Below are 14974 nucleotides of genomic sequence, written 5' to 3' on the forward strand. Positions count from 1 at the left end.
GACTCTTTAGATGCAAACTTGACTTGAAGGTTCTCATGTTTATATATTTTTATATAATCAAGTCTTTGTAGGATTTACTATGGTATTATAAAATGAATTTCACTCAATAAATATTTTATTACCGAATTTCCATCCAAAAATACTTTTAAGTGCATAAAATATTACATAGTGAAAATACCTCAAGAAATATTATTTCATCACATATTTTGATATTTTTACTTAAATGAATAGCATGAACTTTATTACGTGCTGTTGCACTTTAAAACATCTTAATGCCCACTTGTAGCTAAAATCTTATCACATGGGTTTTATACCTTTTATTAATTATTAGCTAAAATGGTAAATTAATAATTTTGAGAGAAATGTGCTTGATACTCAACTTTCTCGCAAGAACTCTTTTTCTCTCAAAAATCCTTCTCCTAGCCATTTCTCACATTCAAGAGAAACACATTAGAAGAGCAAAATTTCTTATTCATTTATCTTCCATGTATGTAACGACTAGTTTTAGGTTTTTTCTATAAATTCTCAATTGATTTAATGTAAGAATTCTCTCTCACTCTTACTTTTTATAATCTTACATAATTGATGCTTTGAATCTCTCTTATTCTAAAAAGCTTTTATTTATCTTTGTATTCTTTTAAAAAGCTTTGAATCTTATATGTCATCAAATTAATTTTTCATCTTTGTAAGTTAAATTATATTCTATAAAGAATTGAGCTTAATCTTTGTAATCTTATCTTGTAAGGATTTATCTTTCTTTTATAAAAGATAAACACACTGTGAAAGTGTAAGTAACACTTGAACTAATTGGGTATATTCTTTGATAAAGAGTCAAAAAGAGATTTACAATCTTGAGTCTTAAAAAAAGATTGTGTAAGGTTTTCTAATCTTGAGTCCATAAAATAAATAGATGATAGGTTTAGTCCTTAGCCCGCAGAAAGATCAAGTTTAATCTTGAGCCTAAAAAAAGATTGTGTTAGGTTTGATCTTGAGTTTGTAAAAGGATTGAATTTTATCTTAAATTCATAAAAAAATTAGAATAAATTCTGAAGCTAAAGAATTAGTGAAAAAGATTTTTAATCTTTGACATATACAAAATATTGTATAAAGGTTTGGTGGAAAAGGTTTTAATCTTTGACCTATAAAAAATATTATATAAAGGTTTGGTCCATGAGTGTTAAAGAATGATGCATAGGCTTCAGAGCCATTCAATCCTAGGCTAATTCCCTCACCATTTGCTTTCATTGATGAAAACAAGAAACAAAACATCTCATCATGTGTCCTTGGATTGAAATAAATATTGAATTATCTTTCAACCAACCATATTTTAACTAAAAAAATCTATGGAGCCTATGCATCATTCCTTAACACTTAAAGGCTCAAAAAAATAATAAGTGAAAAAACTCATTATAAGTGACTCAAAGCCTTTTCTTTCATTTTCCTAAGCAAAGACGCGTCATGGATATACGGTTATTTTTTAAAATATTTTTTATTAAAAAATATATTAAAATAATATTTTTTTTATTTTTAAAAAATTATTTTTGATATCAGCGCATCAAAATGATCTAAAAACACACAAAAAATATATTAATTTCAAGTGATGAAAAAAATTAATTTTTTTTAAATATTTTTAAAAATATTTTTAAATCACAAAAATAAATAGATTAATATTCTGACTTTTACGTATCAGTACTATTGGCAAGCATTTATCAGTAAATGTCATTTATAAGACATTGCCACGTAAACGTCATGCATACTGTCATTAGAATAAAGATTCTTTGAAACTTAAAAATTTACCATAGTTGGCAGATTTTATATATTTTATAACATCACAGTGACCACTAGGCAGGACGTAATTTACCTTTTAAATTTGAAAGAAGTAGGAAAAAATCCAGAGATAATAGAATTGGAGGCTTGTAATATCAATTTGTTGCTCTCAAGTTTTTATCATGTTCATCGATCGTGCTGATGGATAATTCAAACCTAGAAAGGGATCGCTTTTTTATGTAAGTATTTCTTTAATTTCTTTTTTTATCGAATTGTTCTTTGAAATCTTAATGTGGAGGGAGGTTATACGGTTTAATTTATTTATTTATTGCTAGATGATATTAATCCCTTAAAAAACATGTTCTTTAATTGTTTTATGGACAATCATTTTAGTTTACTTAAAGCTTTATATATAATGTTTATCTTGTAAATTACATAGCATGATTGAAGACATATGAGGATGAAATAATGCAAATATTAAAAATTAATTTTACTTTTAAAAAAAATGAAGATAACTTGTAAAAAATAGAAAAATAATATTTAATTCTGTGCAACTAACCTTAATTACCAAGTAAGAGTTTGTTTGGTTATATTTTTTCAGCTCTTTTAAAATTCAAAAAATATAATCATTCATAATTTAAAAAATAATTTTATCATTCATAATTTTTAAATACCGTTTAATTATAAATATATAAAAATACTTTATCATTCATAATTTTAAATTTATAATCATTTAATTTTAATATAAATATCTAAATTTATCATTAGGACTACAACCAAATCAAAGATCACAATCTTGAAAAAACAAAAGCTAAATTTGATAATGAAAAGGAATAGGAGATGTTATGAAACTTAAGCCACAATATATTCTAAATCTTAGATTAAAAACAATTGATCGAATTATGATCTTAATATAATTGAAACAATATAGTTCTATATATGACATTTAAAAAAGAAAGTTTAAGGGTAAGTTATAACATCTAATGATGCCAGTTTTAATCTTTTATATAAATTCTTATCTTCATATAATAGAATAATATTACATTTTAATACCACATGTATTGAAATTTTTAAATATGTATTGATTAAGAGTCCTAATTTATTGTTCATAAAGTTAAGGTTTCTTGTTAAGTACTCAAGATGTCTTGTTTTTTTGACATATTCTTCCTTTTTTATTGTTGAATTTTGTTATTTCTATTAGGGTATTAGAGTTGTTTGGCTTTACATGATCATATGGTTTCTTGTGTTCCTGTGGTCTTTTGAGTGCAATGTTATTAAATCTAGCTTAGATCACCAGTTTAATTGGTTGATCATTGATTAAATTATCAAGTCACTTAAACTATAATATAAATATATTTCTTTTTACATACAAAGCATAAATAAAAAATGATGAAGTGATAAGTCTATAATTCTATAAGATAAAGATATCAAGTTCAAACTCTAATTTTCATTTTGTTTTAAATGAATAATGTTTGGTGAGATTTGATGAAGATTCTTTGCAAATTTTAAATTTTAGTGTCAATTTAAATCAATTAAATAGTCAAATCATCAAACTTTTAATCAAACTAGCTAATATGAATTTAATAACATTAATTAGAAATATTTAGTAATAACAAATGAAAATGTGTGCCTCCTCTTTCTCTTTCTAGGATAACTAGGCTTTCATTAACTTGCATGGTGAGGATTGATGTTGTAACAAATTTAAAACTTATGGGGATGATTTTTATAACATATAAATATTTTAAGAGAGCAAAATGAAATTTATCCTAAAGTAGAAACAATTGTACTAAAGAGTGTGATTATGTAAAACAAATCTGAATTTATGAAATTTGTAAAGAAAAAACAAAAGATTTTAGATGAGATTGAAACAACATATAATTAATAATTGTTGAAGCTTTGGACGAAGACACTTACCAAACCATGTTAGTAGCATTCAAGTATAATTTATCCATACCCAATGCGTACCTTAGTGGAAGAGATGAATCTCAAAATCAGAAGACACTTTGGATGTAAAATTAGGACTCAATCTTGCTATTAATATATATATATATATATATATTATGTGAAGAAAGGAGTAATACTACATGGAAAGTATATGACACTCACTTAGGTTAAAGTATATCACTTCCACGGGTAAGAAAAATGTTAAGCTTCAGTGTTGAGCGTCATCTAGATACTCCTGCGAAGGAGATGAACAGGGAATACAAATAGTAGAGTTGCCGAAATCCGGACTATAATGATGTCAAGGCCGAAATCTGGCGATAAGTAGCAAAAAAGAAAGGCAGAGTATCTCTTACTGTGTGCCACCTGGGAAAGGAGGGTCCAAACAAGGCATTAAGAAAGCTCTCTCTTTCTCTCTCAAGGATCTACTAGGGCTCTGCCAATAACAGTTGAGTTGAGATTCATTTCAATTAGGGTTTTAAGATTTGCCGGTGAGTTCAATTCTTTCCAGTTTTTGTTTCACTGTCGATGGTAACTAGGGTTTTTCTTGCCTGAAGAGAATTTCAGATTTTTAACTCAGCTTCATACTGACTTAGTTGTAGAACTTGGATTTGATTCTCAATAATTGAATTTAGAAAAATAAGAAATAGCAACAATGGCCTCCTATAGGCCATTCCCTGCACCACCTCCACCTCCACCTCCACCACAGCAACCACCACAACCACAACCACAACCACCGCCACCACCACAACAACTGCAAAGACCAAATCAGTATCCTCAAAACTACAATCCTCAATTGGCCCCACCACCACCACCACAAAACTATCAGAATTTCTCGCAACATTACCCTCAGCCGCCCCGCCCTGCTCCACCTCCTCCATTGCCTCACCAACAATACCCTTATCAGCCACCCCCTCCTCCTGAATCCTCATACCCACCTCCTCCTCCACCAGCACCACAACAGCAACGGCCACCACCACCTAATTTGTACTACCCGCCTTCACATTACGGTCATCAACCAATGCAGCATCCACCTCCACCTCCACCCCCTCCCCCTTCATCTCCTCCACCTAGTTCTTCAGCTCCACCCCCACCACCTCCCAGCTCCCCACCCCCAGCCCCTCCTGCTGTTGAAAGAGATAAAGGGGTATATCGGGAGAGTAGGGAATATGATAATTCCAATCATGGGAAACATCATCATCAACAACACAAGCCACAGCTTCCACCTGTGGGAAAGAAGGCGAATGGGCACTCTGGGAGAGCGGAGACAGATCAGGAGAGGAGGTTGAGGAAGAAGAGAGAGTTTGACAAGCAAAGGCAGGAGGAGAAGCATAGACAGCTGTTGAAAGAGTCACAGAACCCAGCTCTGCCGAAGAACCAGATGATGTCTTCTCAGAAAGGGCATGGTTCCATTGCTGGTTCACGATTGGGGGATAGGAGGGCCACTCCATTGTTGGGTGCGGAGAGGACTGAGAATAGGTTGAAGAAGCCAACGACCTTCTTGTGCAAGTTGAAGTGAGTTTGTTGTACTGAATCTCAATTTCATATCCGGAGCTCTTAATCATGAATGATGTTTCTTGTCCTATAACCAGAATAACAACAGAAGTTGTAGTCAATCCAATTTGTCTCAGCCTGCTTTCATCAGCGAAGTCTGTAGCCTGCTATTGTTGTTTTAACAGAATTTGACTGAAACACTTAGGCTTCTTCTGGAAATTGAACTTTAACTAGCTGGTCCTTTAGCACTCCAGTGACCACTTTTAATACTATTATTAACTCTGGTAGATTAACCATGTTAGTTTGATGTGGTGTGTTAGTGGCCTCGGGTTTGAATGAATGGATTTTTGGAAATTGTTTGTTATTTTCTTAAAATTAGGTGTTACCAGGACTTGCAGTAATGCATGATATATTACAGCAATTTATCAACATCAAGCTCTACTTCTATGATATTGACTTGCTGTTGTTGCCTTTCTTAATGTTTCTACTCTTTGGAAGTTAGCAGCAATGTTGATATGAAACCTTAACAATCAACTGTTTTTGTTCTTCAGTATACGCTTCAACTTTCTTTTTTATTAACTAATGATAGGTTTTCTGTTATGCATGTGGTAATTTCTTGTGCATGTTGCATGTCTAAGATCTTCATGTATTGTATGGACGTTCCAGTATGTCGGTAAGGGCATTGAATTCTTAGGTTATTCAATAAGGAAAATTACCTGTGTGTCTCATCTGAAAACCACTTCTATTTTCTATGGGAATGTAGATAAGACTTACCAAATGCTTTGCTTTGAATCTGTTGGTAACTTAGTTGTGTGGATTAGGTGGGTTCTGTATATGAATTTTGAAGAAGTTTCTCCTATGCCTATTTTTCTTATTCTACTACGCCTTCAAACCCATTTATCTTATTAGGAAACCTATGTTATCTAATGCCAGCACTTGGGTTTGTTATACACTTTTGATTTTATGGATCCTTTGTGATGATTTTTAGTACGAGTATAGTTTAATACTCTAGATATGTCATCCAGGTGACAGGCAAGTAACATTTGGTGTACATTTTAGTTTTTGCTTCTTCTTCTTCTTCTTCTTCTTTTTTACATAAATTTTTACTTGCCTACTTCCAGTACTGATGCTATTTTGACTTGCTTGCTTTTTGAAGATTCCGGAATGAACTTCCTGATCCGAGTGCCCAACCAAAGCTGATGCCTTTAAAGAGAGATAAAGATCGGTATGTGCATGCAGCATATGAGTTTTATATATCTGCATTTAATTAATATAACTTAAAAATTTAATTTGAGGCGTGCCTACAATCTTTCCCAAAAAATGGACATGATAAATATCTGTTTGACCTCAAGGAGAGTGTTGAGAATACTCTTGTATAAGTTTATTTACATAGGAAGAAGCTTGTACCAAACTTAGATTGTGATCAATCTGCTGTTCTCATAATCTGCCCTCCCCCAACACACATGCAACAAATATTCCTAGGTTACTATCTAATTTTGGGAGTTTACCTAATTAGCTTTATTATATTTTTCAAAATATATTGTCACAGTTATTTGAAAGGAAGAATCTTGGTTAAAGAGGTGTCACTGTGTCAGTAGGAAGTGTTGCATTTAGTTTATTGGTATTTGACACAGTTATTTGAAAGGAAGAATCTTGGCTAAAGAGATGTCACTGTGTCAGTAGGAAGCGTTGAATTTAGTTTATTGATATTTGAGCTAGGATATAATAACTGTTGCATTTCTTCAGTGCTTGCATGATTCTAAAATGTTGTAATCCTGCTTATCCTGCAAGCTGGTGGTACGAACATGAAGAAGCTTAAAGAGTGCAATGGGATACAATTATGTTGGAAAATGACTGGTAAATTAGTGAGATGGATAGCATAAATAATAAGTTTTATAAGTTGTATAAAGCTCTAGTAAGGCAGGCAATATACATATAATTAACATATGGAAGACTTGAAACAATGCTGGTCTCTTATAGCATTTTATATGGCTATATGATGTTGTGAAGAAAGCAACGAGTTGCTAATAGAGTTTAGAATTGCATGGATGGACAAACTGGTGATTAATGAGCATGGCCATGCACGTTGCTGTCATTTTTGTAAGTGGCAACTCCAGTGATCTCATGGTGTTTAGCAGATAGATTTTATTAGGATTGAGTTTATCTCCTATTCCATCTTACACTGGCATATGATTGATTTTTATGAAGCTCTCTGTGTAGATTTTTTATACAGAACAATTTCAAGCTAAGGGTAAAAAATTCTCCAGAATTTCTAGTTGCCTAATTTCTGTTGATATGCTTGGATATCATGCTATACTTCTACTATGGAACTATTGTAGTTTATATCAGTATTCTTATTTGCAGATATACAAAATACACAATCACATCTTTGGAGAAAATGTATAAACCTCAACTATATGTTGAGCCAGATCTTGGAATACCTCTGGACTTGCTTGATCTCAGTGTATACAAGTATAATCTCTCAACAGCCTAATTTTTTGGGGTCTTAGTAATCTGTACACATGACAGTGCTGATCACCCTTTTCTCTACTGGTTTTGTTAGTCCTCCTAGTATTAGACCACCTCTTGCTCCTGAAGATGAGGAATTGTTGCGTGACGATGAGACAGTCGCCCCTGTAAAAAGAGATGGCATAAGAAGAAAAGAACGGCCAACAGATAAAGGTGTTTCTTGGCTGGTTAAGACACAGTATATATCTCCTCTGAGCATGGAGTCAACCAAAGTGGGATTCTTTTCATGCACTTCATTGCATGTTATTTACTTCACAAACTGCTGAAAGCTGTTTCGTAATCAAATACATTTGAATTTGCAGTCTCTGAACAAAAACCAAGCTAAAGAACTGAGAGAAATGAAGGGAGGTCGGAATCTTTTGGACAATCTCAATAACAGGTTTGTATTTTTCTACTTTGCCTGTGTGAAGAAAATGTTGGAAGACAAGTAGAAATTATATGACCCTTTATTTTACATTCTTAAAGAATTAGTAATGTTTTCAGGGAGAGACAGATCAAGGAAATTCAAGCATCTTTTGAGGCAAACAAGTTACCTCCTGTGCACGCAACTAATAAAAACTTACATCCAATCGAGGTTCTGCCTCTGCTGCCTGATTTTGATCGGTATGGTGTTATTTATTGCTTTTTATATTGTGCTGCATAGAATGAAAATAGAATCGCTCCCTGCTGTCTGTCTCTTCCTATCTAATTTATCATGTAGCAGTGAAGTAAAGGTCTCCAATGCTAGCTAGTTCAGATGTTAGATTCCTTTCTTCTCATTCTTGGGTAGGAAAAAAAAAGGGCACACAATGCTTCTTTTTTTCAAGAAACATTTGTTGTACACATCTACATACATGCACAGAAATGATATTTTTGCATAGATTGCTTTCTTTTGCTTCAAATATTATGTTACACTCTCCATTCCATAACTGTTAACTATTTAATTAACAATTATGTTCGAAAATTATTTATTAAGAAAGGGTTTAGTAACATTAAGGAATTAATTTTTTTACTATATATACATTTTGAATTATCAATATAGTAACAATGACACTCTCTCTGGGATGTAGGAGGTATCATCTATGAAATGAAGAATTAGAATTTGCTGATTGCTGACCAAACTTTGGAACTTGTAAAATAGTGGATGATCATATTGCATTTTTCACTTTTTGATGCGACCCACACCGTAGATTGTTTTGGACTACTAACACCCTAGGCAGATGTTCAGCTTTAACATATTATTTATTGAAATTAAAAGCTGTGAGTTTTCTCCAAGATTGAGTGTCTCTCTCTTGCTTTTTTACCTCAAGATCGAGTGTATCTCTCTTGATTTGGTGATCTTGTTCTTGGCTCAACATCACTTTTAAATCTTTAACTTTACAGCTTTATGACATTGTACTAGGTATGAAGATAAATTTGTCACAGCAACATTTGATGGTGCTCCTACAGTTGATGCAGAAAATTACAACAAGTTCGATTCATCTGACCGTGAAGCCTATGAATCACGGGTATATTTGTTTAAGTGGATGTGTTGCATTGGAGCAGGCAAATGAGAGTTAATTTAGAATGTTTTTTATGCCCATTCAGATACTTTAGTTAAGTGTGTACGTAAATTAGAATGTTTTTATGATGCCTATTCAGATACTTTAGTTAAGTGAATGTATAGCCAGAAGCAGCAAAATAATATAGGTGCAACATTTATTTTTATTTATAATTTAATAACTAGGACCAACAATTGAGAAATAAGCACCAGAAAAAGTTTTCAATTGAGAAATAGGAAGTTGAAGTACTAATCAAAAGTGAATGGTAGAATGTGGTGAACACAAGACAATAAATTTTTTGGGTTAATGTAAAGTAGATGTCTTGAAACAAATCAGAAATTTTATTCTAACCTGTCATTAACCCATAGAATCTGGCATGACCTGTCCTAAAAAGTGAACACTTAATGATGCATTTAGTTGAGTGGTTCTTAATGTTTAATTACAGGCTATTATGAAAGCTTGTGTGGCAACTGGTTCAGATCCAACTAACCCAGAAAAATTTTTGGCATACATGGTACCTTCTCCTGATGAGGTAAGATTGTACTTTATCCAGAGTCCCAAATATTATACATGCATATCAGCACTTCAGTTTTAGATTTCTCCTTATTGCTAATATTCCAATGGAAGGTTTTTTTCATACTACACGGCTTTAATTATTTTTCTGTTATGTTATGGTAACAGATGTCGAAGGATATGCATGATGAGAGTGAGGATATCTCATATTCTTGGATTCGCGGGTATCATTGGGATGTAAGTGCCTCTAGTTGTTTACATTTACTTAGCAAGCTTCTGTATGATCGCTGAACAATTTTTTCTTCATAACACCTCATTCAGATACGGGGGGATGATGCCAATGACCCTACAACATTCCTTGTTTCATTTGATGAGGCTGAAGCTCGCTACTTGGTATCAATATTCTCTCCCCCACATTTTTTCTCAGTGTACACATTTTGTGTTGGTTACTCTGGACTTTTACATTTCATTTTTTATCAACAGCCTCTTCCCACAAAGATTAATTTAACAAAGAGGAGAGCCAGAGAGGGAAGATCAGGTGACGAGATTGAACATTTTTCTGTACCCTCAAGAGTAACTGTGAGGAAAAGAGCCATTGCTGCTACAATTGAACAGAGGAATTTGGGGGTAAGGACACAGAACCATCCATATGAATATTCATTTTTAGTCTGTCGTTGGATATTAGGCCTCTATGACTTGAATTAAATTATGCTTTCAGGCTGCTTCAAGTTCAAGGGGTAATGATTCAAGGATGGGAGGAAGGTTTGAGGATGATGATGGCCTTGGAAGATTACAGAGGGTTGCTCAAGATGAGGACCTTGAACAGTCTAGTGAGGCAGAAGATGAGATGTCTGAATGATTCTTTGATTCAAATGTCACAGAAACTTCTGCATTTGCCTATTTGGGTTGGCAAGTGACTGGATGGAGATTGTTTTATGTATTCAGATGCTCATGATGAGAAACTGAGATGGTAATATTTCCCGCAATCCTTGCCAACACTCAAAATATACTTTTTGCCCCTCAGATTGTAGTTTGTTCTAGTTGATATAGATTTTCTAATAACACGAGGGCTAGAGAAAAGAAGCTATGAAAAAAAGGTTGGACATTATAGAAATCCTGTTTCATTTTATGTAATGTGTTCAAAACATTAAAATATTTTCGTTTCCTTTTTCCTCCTTGTTAAAAATAATTCTTTAAGCTATTTTGATTGGATGTTGCTAGGAATGGAAAATAATTATATCCCTCATTATTCTTTAGTTTGTACGAGATGCATGCCCAAACAAATATATTTAATAGTGTTATAATTATGAACCAGTGCTAGATAAGTAATAGAAACTAAAGGTATGATAGAGCCAATATTTCATGACGGAAAAAAAAATCGTGTTGATGATCAAAACTTAGAGATTTAACAAAATGATTTATAGCAATCCACAGTGTTTTTGGAGGAAAGATACAGTGCTTTCGTCACATGATTTAGTTTTTCTGTTAATAAAAAGCAAAAAAAATTACAAAGCTAAATTCTCTACTAACTTAATATTAAAAAAAAACCAACAAAGATAATTTTAGAAGGAAAAAAACCCATAAGGAAAAATGTTGTAGCAATTGATAATATTTTGTGAGGAAAATTAGAGTGTTTTCCCAAATAAAATAAAATAAAAAACCATTTAGAGAAATAATGTAGCAATCCATAATGTTTTGTGAGAAAAACTACAACGCTTTTCCCATATGATTTAGTTTTATTGTAATTATAATTCTTAACCAACTTAATATTAAAAAATTGGACAGATAATTTTGGAAAAAATAAAAAAAAATCATATGGGAAAACACTGCAATAATTTACAGTGTTTTAAAGAAAAAAATTATAAAGCTAAATTCTTAATCAGTTCAATATTAAAAAAATCAAATCGACAGAGACAATTTTAGGAAAAAAAAAACTAAAAAAAAAGGGGAAAAATCATGTTAGAAACACTGTAGCAATAGTGTTTTGTGATGAAAGCTACAGTGCTTCCCCACATGATTTAACCTTATTTGTAATGACTTGTAATTGTAATTTTCAACAATGTTTTGTGAGGAAAGCTACAGTGCTTTCCCCACATGATTAAGTTTTATTACAACGTTAAATTTTAACCAACTCAATATTAAAAAAAATAAAATCGACGAAGATAGTTTTGGAAAAAAAAGTAAACACAAAAGAAACTGGAAAAAAATCATGTGAGGAAAAACTGTATCAATCCATAGTGTTTTGTGAGTAAAAACTTGTATTTACTTGTAATTGCAATTCTTAACCAGCTTAATATTTAAAAAATAAAATTGACAAAGACAATTTTAGGAAAAAAGATAACAAAACATAAAAAAATCATATGAAAAAAAACATTGTAGCAATCCACAGCAATTTGCGAGGAAAGTTACAGTGCTTTCCTCACATATTGTAACTGTAATTTTTAATCAGTTTAATATTAAAAAATAAAAAATAAAAAAATAATTTCGGAGAAAATTATAAAAAAACAAAAATAAAAAAAACCATGCGGAGAAACACTGTAGCAATAAACAATGTTTTAAAGAAAAAAATTACAAAACTAAATTCTCAATCAGTTCAATATAAAAAAAAATCGACAAATATAATTTTGAAAAATAAAAAAATAAAATAGAAAAACTATGTGAGAAAACACCGTAGCAATCCAAAATATTTTAAAGAAAAAAAATTACAAAGTAGAATTTTTAACCAACTCAATATTTAAAAAGTAAAATCAACAAAGATAATTTTTTAAAAAAAATAAATAGAAATAAAAAACAAAGTTGGAAAAAAAAAGTAATTTTGGAAAAAAAAACAAAAAAAAAAAGAGGGAAAATTGGAAAAAAAACGAAAAAAAAAACACTGTAAATTACTGTTGTAATCCACAGTGATTTAGTTGTGCCACACACCATTTAGATATTGTTAATATTTATACCGTTCTTCTCCCAACATAAGTGATTTAAGCTTTCACTTTTCCTCGACTTTACACATTACGTTATTTGCTGCAGGTTATATATATATAGATTTTTTCAATGTATTTTTGTTGTTTAAAAAATCTAAATTAATATATATATATATATAATAAATTGAGAATTATATGCTTGAATAAATAAATAAAAAGTTATAAAAATATCTAAAAATAAAACTTGAAAAATTAAAAAACGTGTATATTAAAATATTTAATCTTGAAAAATAGAATATTTATCTGGTTGTGTTTGTTAAATTTATTTACTGAAATAAATTTTTTATTTAAGCGAATGATATAGAAATAGAGATAGATTAAATTGATCAAATAAAATAGAAGGGGAAAAAAATCATGCAAGACTGAAAATAAAATTTTTTATTTTAAAAATAAAGTTTATTCATGTAAAAGATTAAAAAAAATTATAGATGAATAAGAAAAGCTCTTCAAATTTAAATGTATAATTAAAAAAAATCATCATTTAAAATACATTCTCTAAACAAATTGAAAGAAAAAATAGGTACTAATTTAAATATAAATTAAAAATACATTTAGAGAAAAACCATAAAAATAATCATTAATTTAAAAAAAATAGAAAAAAAAGAAGCAAAAGTTAGGCATTGCTAGGTTTGACAAATCAGGCCACCTCGTGCTGACCTATTTTGTCAGGGCCCACACACAGGTTTGCCTTGGTAGGCCCACGCGACTGGGCCCTTAAATATTTTTTGTTTGCGATTGACCACCTTGAATTTTTTGAAAAAAAAATCAGGCGACGTCTCGTCTGATTTGCCTAGATTCCGACCACAACGGTGATCGAAAAATTAGAAGTTTTTTTATTCAAAAACCTGTTTTTTAACTCATTTTTTACCCAAAATACTTTTAAAACACTGTAAGAACCGTGATAAACCTATTTATGGCCTACAAAAACCCAAAAAACTGCCCCCAAAACCGAAATTAACCTGAATCCAAAAATCAACCTGAGCTCAAATTTATTTTTTTCACGAACTTTAAAAGTACAAAAACACTTAATATGAATTTCCCTCATCAAATGGAGCCATTTCACACAAATATAGTCAATCTGTTTCGATGGCCTAAATCAGTATCAACGATACTTTTCTCTCTCTGCTACTAGAATTCGACAACCTTTCTCTTTCTCCTCTCTCAATCAGGAACAAAAAAAATAACAAAAATGAACTTTTGTACCAAAATTGAATTGAAAAATATTGAGGTACTAAAATTATATATTTTACGTGATTTTTAAAGTTCAAGGACCAAAGTGTATCTTTTTCAAAACTTATAGCATGCCACCCATGTTTGACATCATTTTCATTTCGGCCCCTCTTCTTTCAATCCCACCTTTTCATAAGAAATAAAAATCAATTGGTCTTGGTCTTGGTCTTCAAACTGCCGCAAAAAAGAAGAAGTTTGAAAATCAAATTAAAAATATATAAAATTTTGTACAACTCATCCACGGTAATGCATGAGAGGATGAACCATTAAAAACTAAAGTTGAAATAACAATAACTAAGAGGGCAAAACTATAATTTTTAATGGAGCAGAGAGAAAAAAAGAAAAAGAAAAAGCCAATTGAGGATAAGGGTTGTACCCCATAGTAAATACAAAACTAACCGTTAACCCAAATGAACCCAAAAACAAACTTGGTTTAGGTTTAGATTTTAGATTAATGGGTCATTGAATTGACTTATCAAGTCAAGTTTGATAACCTTATATTAATGTGTATAATATGTTCGTTTCCTCCCAAGTCAATAAAAATAAAGTTTGGCCATGAATTATCCGTGTAAAGAACCTTTCTTGTCCTTTTCAAATTACATGATCTCATAAGATTTAAAATCCTTTTACTAAAAGAAAGATCTCGAAAGAAGTGGAGCCTTGCATAGTGAAAAACCCACACCTTCTAGAATAATACTTAATTAATATGTGATAGCTGGAAAACTATCTTCGAGAGCAACACATGATCATTGAAATTGCTGAATAAATCCAATTGTATGTAGTGAGCTTTTTCTTGAAAGAAATTAAATCTCAAATTGATTCCAAATCTCGAAAAATTAGTGTCAATTGTAGTCATGCACCATAAAATTGTTGTAATTGATACATTACGCCTGTGTTTTCAACTTCTAATTGATTGCCTAAAAATGTATATTTATGGCATTTTACTAGTCCAGATGGATCTCAGCAGCATCAATATGATTTAATTTCTTCTTATAATAATGACTT

General features: G+C 31.2%; 1 protein-coding gene across 1 annotated transcript; it reads left to right on the plus strand.

The window, feature by feature from the left end:
- Positions 1-3827: 3827 nt before the first annotated feature.
- On the plus strand, positions 3828-10934 carry LOC7470582 (protein PAF1 homolog). The gene is made up of 12 exons (XM_024587696.2): positions 3828-5223; positions 6359-6427; positions 7567-7674; positions 7766-7943; positions 8034-8110; positions 8215-8334; positions 9113-9218; positions 9697-9783; positions 9933-10001; positions 10086-10157; positions 10248-10391; positions 10483-10934. Exons 1-12 carry the CDS (start codon positions 4364-4366, stop codon positions 10621-10623), a joined length of 2031 nt encoding a protein of 676 aa, XP_024443464.2. The 5' UTR covers positions 3828-4363; the 3' UTR covers positions 10624-10934.
- Positions 10935-14974: the final 4040 nt, after the last annotated feature.

This window comes from Populus trichocarpa, chromosome 1 (assembly GCF_000002775.5).
Source record: "Populus trichocarpa isolate Nisqually-1 chromosome 1, P.trichocarpa_v4.1, whole genome shotgun sequence".
NCBI classification, from domain to species: Eukaryota; Viridiplantae; Streptophyta; class Magnoliopsida; order Malpighiales; family Salicaceae; genus Populus; species Populus trichocarpa.